This window comes from Astyanax mexicanus, chromosome 7 (assembly GCF_023375975.1).
Source record: "Astyanax mexicanus isolate ESR-SI-001 chromosome 7, AstMex3_surface, whole genome shotgun sequence".
NCBI lineage: Eukaryota > Metazoa > Chordata > Actinopteri > Characiformes > Acestrorhamphidae > Astyanax > Astyanax mexicanus.
Window position 1 is genome coordinate 39,392,521 of NC_064414.1, and position 14,925 is coordinate 39,407,445.

Genomic DNA, 14,925 nt, shown 5'->3' on the forward strand with positions numbered 1-14,925 from the left:
TAATAATAATAATAATAATAATAATAATAATAATTATCATAATTGCATATGTGTTCCTTTATAGATTTGATGTCTTCAATTTTAATCTACAATGTAGAAAATAATACAAATAAAGAAAAACATTAAATGAGAAAGTCCAAACATTTGACTGGTACTGTAATTGGTGACTAAGCATACTAAATAAACAATTAATAAAAAGTTACAATATATTACTATAATATATTTTTGCCTATTCGTGAGTTTAAATAATCTTTAGTGGCTATTCAAAATCACAGATGCACTTCACATATACAATTAAGTGGTTGTTAGTAGGCCTGTCACAACAATACATCATTGACTTATTGTTCAATAAATGGACAAAACCTTTGACAATGGTGTATCGTTTATTTGTGTTTGTTGACCTATAAAATAGTATTGTAATTCAATGACCAATGCTTCAATAACTGTGACTGAAAAAAGTATATATTTTCCAAACTATGATTTAAATGACATTTTTTGTCGTATTGCTGTGTTATTCTATTATATTATCATTATGGCAGTGAGATTTCAATTGTCTTAAAATGTCAGTAATGTTGTTTCTCGTTATAACGTCTGGGACAATATATTGTCCACAACAATTATTGTGGCAGGCCTAGTTATTAAAAAAAAGACCCATAAAATGAACTTGCTGAAAATTGTCTTTATTATATTGGCATGGGGGTTACAAAAAATACTTGTGTGTTAAATTGTTAGAAATTGCAATTTTGTTCTCTGGATGAGCTTATTTACTTCACACTGCACGTGTGTGTCATTCATATTCCAAAATAATTTATGCCCAGCAGAGTAAGTGGGGTCTCCCTCCCTCTGCCTCCTCGATGACGTCGCCGTGAGCGCAACCGTTTTGGTATGTATTCAAATGAGCAAGGCGCTTTGACCAATGGCGTGCTGAGACTTACCCTCACGGACCAATCGGAGGGCGTCACTGTGACTCGCCAAATAAGGAGAGAGAACTCCTTATAAGGAAGCGTTGTATCTCTTTATATGGAGGAAAGTAGATCCGATAGCTCTGCACGGACAGATTCTTCCACAGCCGGAGAATAATATTAGAGAAATAAATGCATAAACGTTTACGGTTTTGCGTAAGAACGTGTGTTTTTAGGGGCGGTGGGACAGGCCTGTGAGGGTGGTGTGTTTAAGCGGCCCGCGGTCGACATTTTACAGGTTTGCGGTGTGAACTACATGACATGGCGGATTAATCGCGGGGGCGCGCTTCGTGTTTTCCTTTTAGAGAGAGTGCGCGGTGAGTTGTGGAAAGCGGGGGGGTGAGAGCGGCGCGAGGCTGTAGCGGGTTGAGGGGGTTTGGAGGGGCAGCATCAGTTTGGAAACTTCGCTCCGGCAGTCACTCAGGCTTTCCCGGCTCATTCCGAGAGAGTGAGGGGCTGTGCTGCTGCTGCGCTGCGTGTGTTTGTTTGGGTTTGTGTTGAATGTGCCCGCAGTACGGCTTGACCACACACTCGCCCACCGCAGACTGACTGACTGGGGTTCTGGTAGCTGTAGCGTTCGGTAGCGGTGTTTCTTTCCCCCGGTGTAGGATGTTATCCAGCCAGGCTGGCTCGGCGTTGAGTGGAAACGGGTCAGCGTCAGGGAACAGCGCGGCGGTGGTACACGGGGCTGTGGTGGTGGGCAGCAGCGGGCTTCGGCCGGGACTCGCGCGGACAGGCGCTCAGACTGTAGCCGGGGTGAACGTCGCTGCATTCGGAGGGGCTCCCGTGGGAATGCTGGGGGGAAACGGGCCCGGGAGAGGCGGCGTCAGAGCCGGGAACGGCGGTGGCGGCGGGCTCAGCGCACAGGTGGGCTTAGGGGCTCTGGGCGCAGGGTTAGTGGGGATCCCCGGTCGGTTTGACCGGGATAAAGAAGGGGGTCCACAGGGGTGCAGCGCCTCCGACGCGGACTCCGATTCTGGGGACGACGACGAACCCATGGCTGGAGACAGCCGGAGGGGGGTGAAGCGGGAAAGGGCCGAAATGGAAAGTGCCATGCCCGGCCAGGAGGCTGGCGTGCCCCCGGGGGGTTACGGTGTGGTGGCCGGCGGAGTTGCTGGAGCAAAGCCAGGCAAGAAAACACGTGGACGCGTTAAGATTAAGATGGAGTTCATAGACAACAAGTTGCGGCGATACACAACTTTCAGCAAAAGAAAGACGGGCATCATGAAAAAGGTGAGCTTTTCTGTTTGGACAGTTTCCCCATTTACACACCGAATGTCTTTATTTAGTAAGTAACTCACCCAACATCAGTGCAAGTTCTACTAGGAGTGTTGTTTAATTTTAATACATAATAACCTACATCATTCACCTGGGATCACGGATAACACGCACACGTGGGGCCTGAATGGGTAGGGAAATATCCCAACTGTAAACCAGAAACTTTGGTTTATGGGTTTCATGTTGGTCCCACATATAAATGTCAGTGTTGGGCCCCATCAGGGTCAAAGTTGAGACCCATGTAAGACTAAGTCTAAAGTGGGCAGTAATGATTTGGCTCATATGGGAAGCTCAACGGGGTCCCTGTAAAACCACATGCAATACAAACCACCCCATGCCTACCTAAAACCCACCTGTCCCGCCTTTCACCCATGTGAGCTCCACATGTGCTTGAAGTAGCAGTGCCCAAACAATAATGCATAACAAAATGCCCCAAAAACTGCTCAATTCATTCATATAACCTCTGTATATAACTATGGATGTAAACAAACTGTCTTAAAGAAAGTGACTTTTGGACTTTTGTCATTCCACTGCAATTTTTCTCATCTCTAATGTTTTCTCTCTCTCCCTCGCTTTCTGCTGTAATGAGGACTGCAGTATTGCATGTCCTCTCCTCTGGCACATGGTGACTGGAAGTCACAACAGACCCCACTGGCTGTGAGCTTTAAATAGATTAGAGCAACTGACATTCTCTATTTCTGACCACCGCCACCCTTCTTCAAAAAAACACACACACGCTCAGGGTTTGGCCTACATGAAGAGTATCCTTCATCAATGGAGCTTAACCCAAATATTTCAGAATGCAATTTCGGAATAGTTGCCATTGCATTGTTCCTCGTATGTGCTTTGGCAAGGTATGGCTGGAGTTTAGTCTCTGACTAGCCTGTTAGAACATTAATCCATACACAGTTACTTACTTCTAAGAAAAATAAAGCTCTAGGGCTTTAAGAAACAAGGGAAATTGAAGGCCATATTTCAGTATATTGCAGGTGACCTGTGCAGGCTCACTGTAACAGGTCATTGGCTCAGTACCAATACACTGAAGATAACTCCACATCTGCTTTCTTTCCCATAGGCCTGGTATGGGTCAGGGGACTGATCTGTGATTGGACACTCCTTCAAGTGTATTACACTATAAACAAGAAACTTGCTCAGTCTACATCAGTACATATACCATGGAATGGTACAGTGAGTGCAGTGAAATTAGTGGAAGTTATTTAGAATAGGCAATAGCTAAAACAGTAAAATGCATACATAGAAAAAAGAACACAATTTTGTTTAATCATTCATTTGCCTGTCTAATTAAGATTTTTTTAAATCCACATGTGGGCCACGTGTGAGAAGCATGGCCCAGTGGGCATGCAACCCCTTTCTCAAGAGTAGGCTATAGAAATGTTATTATTATTATTATTATTATTATTATTATTATTATTATTATTATTAATAAATTATATTAAACCACCACTTAGCCCTCTACCAGATCTCCTGCCTTTTACTATGGCTGTTTCTCAAGAGCACTTTGCATACTGAATGAATAAAGACACTTTAAAATGTAAGTCCCTTGTATTGGATGTGCTGATAGTAATAAGATTGTAAGTAAAAGTAGATTTTAAGTAAAAACTGTTGAAGTGTTGCAGTACTCTTGTTATGTTTATGGTATAGAATAAGTTTAAACTTTCCATTGTTTTTGTTAATAATCTTTATCTTATAGATGCAGAGATGCTAAGATTTGACCAATATATCAAATGGAATTTTAATAATCATTTTGTAAGCTTCTGTAAACAAGTGTTACATTCCTTTGTAAATGTTTATCAGCAATTTTAATACAGCAGCACAAATGTACACAAAGTACAGTATGTTCAGTCCAGTACTGTGCACTTTTAGGCAAAAAATACAATTCTGTATACAATACAATACTGTTTCTAAAGCACCTTTCAAGAAAGTGTATTGCTTTGGTTATTCAGTGCTTTTATTACATTATTTTATTTAAAATACTTTTAAATAGTGATCATTAAATAATACTTAGGCTACTTTTTATTGCTGTGAATATGATCGAATGCACTTGGGTACATGTTTAAGTGCTCCGGAGGGTCCTATTCTGTTGACAGTACTTTTCTACAGGGACGGAACAAGCTGTGTGTGCATTAGCACATCTGTTTCATCTGTGCAAATGAAAACTAGCTGCAAATGAAAGCAGCTAAAAGTAGAAGGGATGTCCACAAACCTTTTGGACATAAAGTGTATATTACTCCGTCTGTTGGTCTGAAAAAAGCTTTGCAAAATTCTGTAAAAGGAATAACAGCAAATATCTGAAAACACAGAACCCATGTGGGTGCATTCTCAGTCCTAAGTGCTTTCCCTTTATATTGGCCTTTTGCTGTGGTCTTAATGACCTGTAGCAGATGATCACCTGTCCTCGTTCTTCTGGTCAGTGTGTCAGTTAGCACCTCTTTCTGCATGCTGCATGGTGACAGCTGTCTGAAGGGGTTGCTGATGTCAGAGCAGAAGAGTTCAGGAATGCAGTGTTCCCACTGTATGATGCTCATAACCACTTGAATGTTACTGCGTGCTCTCCTCTCTCCAGCAGCCAACTGCAGGCCTCACACAGTCTGATAAGCCTATTTGTTCTGGAGTCACAGTCTAATTCAGAATATTACTCCATTGCATTTTTATTAATGCCTATATCCACAATTACTGCAAAAATGTGTTTTGAAACATACTGGTAAAATAAATAATTGTTAATCTGCTCTTAACCAGAAAGCTGGTTGACGGCTCAGGAGAGCAGGCCTTTTAGGCCATTGGTTTGCTGGAAACAAATGTACAAACATGTTACAGTTGTGGGATGTTTACATTTTTTCTTTACATATTTATCAGTAATAAATGCAGCTCTGTAAACTGACCTTTGTTCTGGTGATGGCGATGCAGCACATGGCTGCCTGTACATTCAGGTAATGTGTACAGTTGTGTACAGCATGCCGATGCTTCTAAGTTTTCTTGCTGAAAGCCAGAACTGTGCGCAGCTTTAGCATTCCTGCACAACCATCAACACATAAATTCAGCTTCAGCAGAAATAAAAAATAAAAAATAAAGGTTATCTTCCAACAGCAGGAATATCAAGACAGAGAAAGCTTCTTCTTTTTTTAATGGCATGTCTGCTGGCTCATAATCCTGCATCTTTTTATTGTGGAAACAAAGGAGAGTTTATGTACGTGTTTAATCACTGGCCAACTGAGCTAAAGTCTTCAGTACAATCAATTTTTTTTCCCTTTCTTTTTTTCAAAAACAGCAACAGATTGGAACGCAGCATCCACAGTCTCAGACTCTCTGCTTTTGTGTGGGCTGAAGACTGTAGGATGTGCCTTATGATACCAATTTGCACATTTCTTTGGTTGGTAATCTTGAAGCACACTTTCAGGTAGTGCAATTTTAAGATTGGGAGATGAAGTAATTTTCTGCCTTTGAGCAGAATCTACATGGACCAAACACTATCCTCATTGCTCCTCACACTGTAACCTTGCCCCTGCAATTTTGCACAGTAATGATGCTGTGTCCAGGCAACCGTCTCTCCCTCTTCCAGAGACACTGGTGTGATCCTGACATTTTGATGCAGCACATCCTTTTAGCATGCAGGGTTATGAGTAGATAGTAGAAAGTAGTAGTAGTAGTAAGAGAGTAGTAGTAAAAAGTAGCAGGTTTTCAATTTAAATGTTTCCATAGGCTACTGTAATGAGTCTGTGTATGTATTCATACAAAGCATTTGCACTATAAAGCCACCTTATTATGAATGTGGTGTTTGCAGTTCAGAGATGCTGGGCAGGCCAAGTAGAGGCCCACCTTATGAGGGCTACAATATCAAGATCTAGGAGTGCAAACTCAACAGACAATTGCGGGAGAGCTGTGCAGAGCCATTTTACAGACCAGTTTTAGATACACGATATATAGATGTCTAAAGCAACCTTTTGAAAAGCTGTGTGTGATTTTCTTCCTCTATCTTGTGTAAAAAAAGGTTCTTTTTACAATATTTTTGGCAATATTTGTGTAATTATTGAATTAATAAAAAAAAAAAATCCCAAAATTTGCAAAAACGTAAATTCTTATGGCAAAGTGATATGGTTAGATGATCTTGATTGAATGTTTATATTTTAAACATTTTCACAATACACTATTTATTGCAATATAATTCAATATGTACTGAATGTCATCCAGTTAAACAGTAGTAGTTACACATTTAAACTGTTCGGTGTCCTAAAAGTAAGGAGAGCTTTTGTTGTTTTCACTTAAGGTAGAACAAGCCTCAGATTCTAGATATTCTGGTTCTAGATGAAACGGCTATTGCTGTGAAAAGAACAAAAATGAAGCAAAAATCCAAATGAACTCCATATATGTAGCTTTCTTTAGGAAATCAGTAACCATAAGCAAAGCTGTTGGATCGGTCATTCAGTCAGTTGAATGAAACGGGTATAAATCTGAAAGGACAACCTCAGATTTCTTCTCTTCCATTATCTATCTATTTTAAGCAAGCAAAGCATTTGTCTTAGCAATAGCTATTGCCTCCCGCTGCAGGGGCTTCAGAGAGGGATGAGTTCTGACCAGGGCTGCTGACAGTCAGTTTAAAATCTAGATTTATTGTGACAGGGGCAGCGTTTTAATTTCCTGATACATTCATTATGACACTGACCAAATTCAGGTGCATGACTTCAAGTAGTGTGTATCTTTCTCTCTCTCTCTTTAGCTATATTGGTTTTGTAAACAGCTCAACATCCAACAGTTCAATTATTCATAGCTCTTAAGAAAAGGGAGACATCGAACCTAATCAGATACCAGTGTTAATTTACTGTCACCAGGTGTCTATAAAACTCAAGCCAAATTGGCAACCGTACAACAAAGACTTAGATACAGTGGAATGTGTTTCTTAAGCATTTTAAGTTGTTCTTCAGTCTAAAAATAGTATGCCCAGATGTGGTTTTATGAACCTATTTACAACCCTGTTCTTTTGTGTTGGAGGAAAAGGTGTGCTTTTTCCATTTACAAAGGGCAAATGGAAAATATAACCTCTAATTTGTGTATCTGTTTAATCGACTGCTTCATGCCACTGCGATAAGCTCCATATAATAGCATAGTTTACATACTGTAACAAACACTAATTGTTTAGTTTTTATTCCTTAATCTTACCAGATAGTGTTGCTGTCTTCTTTGTCCTGTCAGCTTAATGTGCAGTTAGCAAATTGAAGAAAGTTTGCTTGTTAGCTTTAGCCTAGTCACAGCTTTTGGTTTCCCGAGTGTAGGAGAAAAATATATAAAGTAGCGCTTAAACTGCAGATCGGTGTTTAGTTCCACTTTGATTGTTAGCTCAGGTAGTGAGCAGACAATTGAGAAGACATGGAAAAACCTGGTACAGCTAGTGTTCACTTCGAAAGTGTGAGATCTGTCATTTACAAAATGTATATAGCAGTAAACAGCTAATTTCTCTGTTAAGAAGCTGAATACGTTTTCCTCAGCAGAGAATGGAAATCACTTACCTTCTTTTTGAGGTGTTTTTATTTTTGTCTCTGTAGCCAGTCTAGAAGTGCATGCATGTTAGTCTCACTCTGTGTTAATTTAGGCCCTAACCAAGTGTCAGAACAGTGACCACCCACACAGCTTTAAGTGCAGTAGTTTTTTGTTTTTATGCATCAACTTCTATAAAAGTATGTTGATTGAACCATTTGATAGTTTGGAATTTGGAGTAGAAACTATGATGGTAACAGCCAGGATTGGCAGGGTTGAACTAGGTTAGCTCCCATTCTGTGGATAAGCCACAATAAAAGGAAAGCCATAATCATGAGGCAATGAGGCCTTGTTCATGTAGCAACTCCTATACTCCTAATTTACAGTGTGGAGAGATGTGCTGCTCTCCAGTGATGTTATTGTGGCATTTGACCACATCACAGCTAATGGGCTGTAGTGGTGGCAAATTATGTTGCCATTGCAATATATGGCATTGTTTCTATTGTATAGGGCCAATATGTGGCGTGTCATATGGATATTTTAGGAGTTCATGATACTGTCAAATCATGATACTGTGATTCCCACTCTTAGTGGTCTGTGTGTGTAAATTAGAGCTGGGATGTGTGGTACAAATATTATATCATGATGGTTAAAGACATTTTCACGATACACGATTTTTTTTTTGTTTTGACACGCATACAAAATGCATCAGCAGTGGCAGATGTTATTCTTTTGTCCTACAGAATAGTTATTTTAATTCAGTTTTTGATGCAAAGCCAAATAAACAAGCCTAATTACATAGTGTTCTTTAAGTACAGCTAGGAAAAAAAATTGCAATCTAAAATTGCTTTTTTTATTATTATTATTAAATATAATTAGTTGCTGCTTATATCCACATAAGCCTGATAGAAGCATTGCTAGGACAAACTTAAGAATCAATTAGACTTCTGAGTACTTCTGAGAATGTGGTGTTCTAGGTGGTCTTTGCTGCCGAGCAACCCTCATTTACCACTGTATGGTTGGCTGTTCCGGTTTTAAAGAAAGTGAAACTAGCTTATTCCATGCTGCTTATTTCTCACATTACATTCTGTTTACTGCTTTAGTATATGTGTCATATGTATATGTATGTATACACTATGTATATGTCATAGTATGAGTCTGATCAGATGTGTTGTATCACAATAAAAAAAAAGTGGATCTTAAGACTTAAGACTTAATTGGCAGTTCAATGCCAATTGTTTTCATTTTTTAAAATAAAATGTTCACACTATTTTCTACAAATTGTTTTACTGCATATTAGTCAACTACCCACAGACAGTCTTTGTTTCTTGCCCGTGTGGATTCATGTATAACTGGGAAAAGTCTGGGGAATGCCTATTCTTTTCTCTTCATCTTCTACTTAATGGTGCATTTGGCTTGGTAATGGTTTCTTCTCTGTTCTGATTTAAATCAAATAGATGTATTTGTCAGATAAGTTAATTGTGTTCTTAAAGTGCTCTTCTTAATCCATTCATTCCTATGCTTACTGAAACCACTCTACTTGCATTAAAAACCCTTCTCCTGTGACATGACCCTTTATCTTTGATGTTTGCATTGTTGTATGTGAACACAGGCATTAATTATATGATGCCCAATGCCCCAGTTATAAACCTAGCAGAACCCTGCGCCCCTGCCCCAAACATTCTAGAGCACCCCAATCACCAAAGAGAATCCAGCCAGTCTCCCAGTATCACAAGTCTCTATTTTTGGAGCCTTATCTTGTGTTGTTTTAGTTGTGTTTTAGCCATACGTCAGAGTTTATGAGTGCCACTCTGTTAGACTGATGCTGTTTTCTCAGCTCACTACCTTCCAGCCTTAGGCCTGCGTTTTATACAGTATGTTTTCTGTTGGTAAACATCAGTGTGAAATGCAAAAAACATGAACCCTCCACTCTTCAGTTACTATCACCTCTGGGACCTTTTTTCTACACTCTGCCAGATATATTTCTAAGATTAATGCCAACTTGATGTCTTATCTTGCGAGTTGGGTTGGCCACTGTAGATGCACACACGTTGTTCATTGTATTTTTTATCATGGCTTGCATTTCTTCATGTTGTACGTGGCATTTTAGCAGTTTGGTCATATATTTAAAATACTGAATGTTTAATTTTTAACTGATTTATAAATAAGCACACAATGTCCAGGTTTGAAGGGATCTGTGCATCCAGTGATTGTTCTAAAATCAAAGGTATTAACTCCACTCTTTTGCAAAGGCCAATTTTTTACACTAGATTTTGAAACATTACTGTAATGATTTGGTTGCATTTAACAAGAAGAGGGTAAGAGTAAAGAGAGTGAGATCAGATGCCTATTTTGGATTATTTAGATAATCAATCTGAGAATACTACAGTAGTTCATTGAATTACCTGTCTGGTGTTTCGATACTTCTGGGCATACTGTGTCACTCCACTTTGCCAGTTCTTTCCCCAATAATGCCACAGCCATCCACTCTCTGGGTGTGAAGACCCTCTACATCCTTGAGCCCACCTGAAGTCTATTAGACCACTACATAACAGTTTTGGCTCATTTCGATTAATGCCACGAGAAGTTTCCTATATCCACAAACAAAAGCATTTTACTGGCTAAACCTGTGACATGCCACCCACTATAAAGGAAAATTATACTTTTAAATAATTCATCATCTGTAATCATCTAATCTGCAGATTCTTGCAATACCTATGTGTTTAAGAAGTAGTGACAATGTTGATTTTGTTCTCCCTTTCATTTCAGGCATATGAGCTGTCCACGCTAACAGGAACACAAGTCCTGCTGCTGGTAGCCAGTGAAACAGGCCATGTTTACACTTTTGCCACACGCAAGCTCCAGCCCATGATCACCAGCGAGACGGGGAAGGCTCTGATCCAGACGTGTCTGAACTCTCCAGACTCCCCTCCCCGCTCTGATCCATCCACAGACCAACGCATGAGCGCCACGGGCTTTGAGGAGACAGACCTTACCTATCAGGTTTCTGAATCAGAAAGCCTCGGTGAAACCAAGGTAAGTACTTTGATATTGTATTAAGATCAAGAAATATTTAGATGCTAAAGAGACAGCTCTGTGCTGAAATATTATTTGAATTGTAATTGACAAACCAATGAAAATGCAATTTTTGCCAGGTTTGGATAAGACTTTAACTTTTGAGATGTGTAACATACACTATATGCATACGCACCTTAACCTTTAGGTGTCACATACAATAATGAAATAATTGGTCATTTCATTTCATTAACTCGTTTTTTTTTAAATACTGAACTGTGTATAAAATGATGGTTAGAATTCTGGAAGGTGAGACTGTCCCTATAGTTTAGCACAGCCTCTTCAACCAGTGGTTCTGGCTTGCTTTTGTTCTTTCTTTTGTCTGAGATGAAGATGCATGTGCTTTCTAAAAGAGGGGGAAAAGCTCTTTGATGAGCTGCTTTGGGGGCTGTGATTCCTCCTGGTAAACTCTCTCAACCTGGTCCAAGATCTACTGTATGAAGGCTTACAGTCACTGGCACAATGCTCAGCTTTTAATGCATTTTAGACTTCTAGAGTTTCACCTGCCCACACTCTCCTCAAAACATTCACTGTTGTTTCTCTTTTGATCCACCACAATTTGAACTTGGGCTGCTGCTTTCTGCTTGCTGATTATCCAAAGTGACTCGTTTGCAGTTCTTTGCGAGCAGTCCATCTACATATGCCTCTTCCTGCATGGTGTTTCATCTCAAACATTAAACAAGTTACAAAGCGCTGAACTCCTAATGACCTCTGGTGCATGCAGTTTGCAGGCCACTTCCAATTTGCAGTAAATCACTTTTAAATTGTGCAGTAGAATGCATTTTATTGAGCATTTTAATTTGTTCTGTGATATATGCGACTAAGGCTGGGGTGAATTAAAAACACTTATTTTGCTTTCAAATAAAACATGTTGATTTTTTCCTTTTATGGTTGGCTGGGCTGAGGCTCTTGTATGATTGGCTGGTTTATCGCACCATGACTGCTCACAGAAGCCATGCAACCTAGCAGTTTTAACACCAATCTTGGTAATTCTAAAAAGATTTTCAATATTCTTGAGTTAATCCTGATTAGCGGAATTGCTGGGGTCTAGCTTTTAGCTAATACCTGTGTTGAGTCAGTACCCCATCTTCTAGGTGTGATGAACGTCTGTGAACATAATCACTTTTACAAGCTGTGCTTCCTTGGAGAGGATATGCTGTGAGGCATGGTCAGCTTTTGGCCTAATAGTCTTTGATGATCAGAAACCTCATATTCTTTTCAAGTGGCCGACATGTTTTTTCCGGGTCACAGCTTTAGGTATCCATTGTGGAATAAATGGTTCGAAGGTGAAGATGTAACTATGTTTGAGATTAAAGATTGTTACATTGGTATGGATGTCAATCCAACCTGCTCTATTAATAAACCAAAGCTATTTTCTCACATGAGCTCGAGAAAATGTCTGGAGAATCAGGTCTGGACATTATCCTTAGCTGCCATTTCAGACATTGGCTACAGGAAATGCATAGAGCAGCACCTGTGAGACATTTAGTTACACATACTGCATCTTTGGTGTAGTAATATCTAGAAAAGTGCTTGGTTGCCATGCATGTAAGAGAAGGTTTATAGTATAAATGACACGCATGCATACAAAGCATATGTATCCCTTCATTCTGTACTAAACAATTGGTGGAACTTCTTTTTGGGTACCACTAACTCTGTAAGTATTTAATACCTACCAAAGTGAGCCTACTGGTACATCACTTTAGACCTTGATGGAATATTATGAAAGAAATTTATTGAATTGGTCTGCTTTTAAAATTAATATGCATTGTATGCATCCAGTCAGCACCAGCAACACCTTACCCACAGAGCTGCTTTATTCTAGGCTGCAGGTTTGTCCTTGCTCTCTGAGAACTGACGTTTCTCTTTGAAGCAGAGTTCATGTTTATCCGCCAGATACTGTTGGACATGTCCATGACGCGTCTCAGGAGCTGTCGGATGGCACGGGTGCCAGGCTTTGCACGCTGAGTCACCTTAGCTCAGACACACTTGAGCACCCTCCTCTCATTGATAAAAACTTGATTCTGCCTCCATGCCCTTATATGGTAGTGTTTCCCCGCTCTCTCTCTTGGCCGGGGCCCCTCACATTCCTTATAAGCTGCAGCTGTCTTTGGAGTCCACTGTTTTCTTTAGTCCTTTTTCATATATATGTGAAGTGATGTGGAGGATGTATATTTAAAATGAGGCTCAGCGCAGCAGCAGTGTTAGTACAGTGAAGGTTTTTATAGTCTAAAGAAGTGGCCGTCAGGACGTGATCCCAGCGCTCCAGTGTTTACAGAGCCCCAGAGTGAGCGAGTCCTGCAGGGAGACGCTGGTGTCTGCTGTTTATACTCTAACCTGCCACTGAACGGTTAGCAGAATAGGGGGGATAAGACCTGCTTTCCAGGCTGAACTATTATACTGAGGCCACTGGGAAATCAGAAAAGAAGAGTATCCTGTAATCTCTTAATGTAAACTCCAGGGTCCTGTTTATGAAGTACGCACCTTTCCAGTGATCTTGGTTGGACTCCCAAGTGCATTAATTAAACCCTTGCATCTCTTTTACCTTGATCTTGGGTGTTTCTAATATTTTGACATGATAAATCTCTGTTACAGTATGTCCATTTGTTGATAAATAAGCTTTAGAAATGCTCCAAAATTTTCATTTTTGACATTGACTTTCTTTCAAGAAGAATTTTGCACGTATTGGTATTTCATGCTCCTGTACCTACACCCCCCAGTTAGGAGGTGTAATTTGAGCTTTGAGATTCCAGTGAAGGATACACTTTGCACATGCATTTCTGGACAAGCTGAAGTATTTTTAGGCCCCCTTCACCAAAACTGCGCAAAGGCAATGATTCCAACCCTATTCTCCATATCTGTGGACCATTAGGCTGTTTTTATTTTTGATGGAATGTTTGATGTCTGTACAGGTGCTGGTCAACGAATTAGAATAATTTGAAATAGTGCAATCATGAAATTCTTTGAATGCATTTTTTGTGCAGAAAGCAAATCAGGTGTTCACCGCACCTGTCCTACTCGTTAGACTAATCACAGAACTCGTTACCTGGAAAAAAATTTGCTCAGCTGAGCTTTCCAAAAGGCCCTTTTAGGCCATTTAACTGTGACACTGTTGTTTTATTGAATTAGAATAATGGAGAAACCGTTTCATTGAATTAGAATAATTTTTATTATAATTACAATCATCACTTTCTCAGTATTTTGTGGCTGCCCCCTTGGCTTGTATGACTGCCTGAAGTCTCCGCGGCATCGATTTGACCAGCTTGTCGCAAGTTTCCGCACTCACAGCTTCCCAGGCAGTGGCGATGTTCTGCTTCAGTTGGTCCAGCGTAGTAGGCTTTCTGTCGCGAATTTTCCGCTTGACGATGGCCCAAAGGTTTTCAATGACATTGAGGTCAGGCGAATTGGCCGGCCATGCCAAAACTTCAAGCTGTTTTTTAGTGAACCAATCTTTGGTCGACTTTGCCGCATGAGCCGGTGCAAGATCCTGTTGAAATATGAAGTCTTCTTCGCCGAACTGTTCCTCAACAGTCGGAATCAGGAACGTTTCCAGAACATCTTGATATACGGCAGCATTGACAGTCTTCTTGAGGAAGCAGAGTTTCCCTACACCTCGAGCGGACATGCATCCCCAGACCATAACGCTCTGGGGAAACTTGACGGATCTTTTCACGCACTCGTGGTTGTAGGTTTCGCCACCACGACGCCAGACACGAGGACCTTGGTCACCGAAGGAGATGCAGAAGCGTGATTCGTCACTGAAGACCACTTTCTGCCAGTCTTCAGCAGTCCACTCGCCATGTTCTTTGGCCCATTTCAGCCGTTTCTCCATTTGTTTCTTGTTCAGCATCGGTTTTACTGCTGGAACGCGAGATTTGAAGCCGAGTTCGCGCAGACGACAGTAAGTGGTTGATCTGGAGACGTCAGCGCCGGTCTGCTTGTTCCACAAGTCGGTGAGCTCGGAAGTGGACTTGAACCGGTTGCTGACTGCGATCTTTCTCAGCCGCTTGTTGTCGCGAGCAGAAGTTTTTCGGACGCCGGAACAGTTGGTGCGCTTGCTGCAGTTTTTCTTGAGAGCTTTGCAGACGGAAGACTGGCTGATGCCGAGCTGCTCAGCAATTTT

The 14,925-nt window shown here is 40.6% G+C and overlaps 1 protein-coding gene across 3 annotated transcripts in view; it reads left to right on the forward strand.

Annotated features, from left to right (window-relative positions):
- The first annotated feature begins 1,076 nt into the window (after positions 1 to 1,076).
- srfb (serum response factor b) overlaps positions 1,077 to 14,925 on the forward strand; it is a 33,949-nt gene continuing 20,100 nt past the window's right edge. For 2 of the 3 annotated variants that reach the window (XM_022684638.2, XM_022684637.2), the window contains exons 1-2: positions 1,080 to 2,195; positions 10,497 to 10,763. In XM_022684638.2, coding sequence (XP_022540359.2) covers positions 1,572 to 2,195; positions 10,497 to 10,763 — 891 coding nt within the window. In that variant the 5' untranslated portion in view covers positions 1,080 to 1,571. Of the gene's footprint in view, positions 2,196 to 10,496; positions 10,764 to 14,925 lie in introns of all 3 variants that reach the window. The other variant, XM_049481034.1, reaches the window with a different exon arrangement.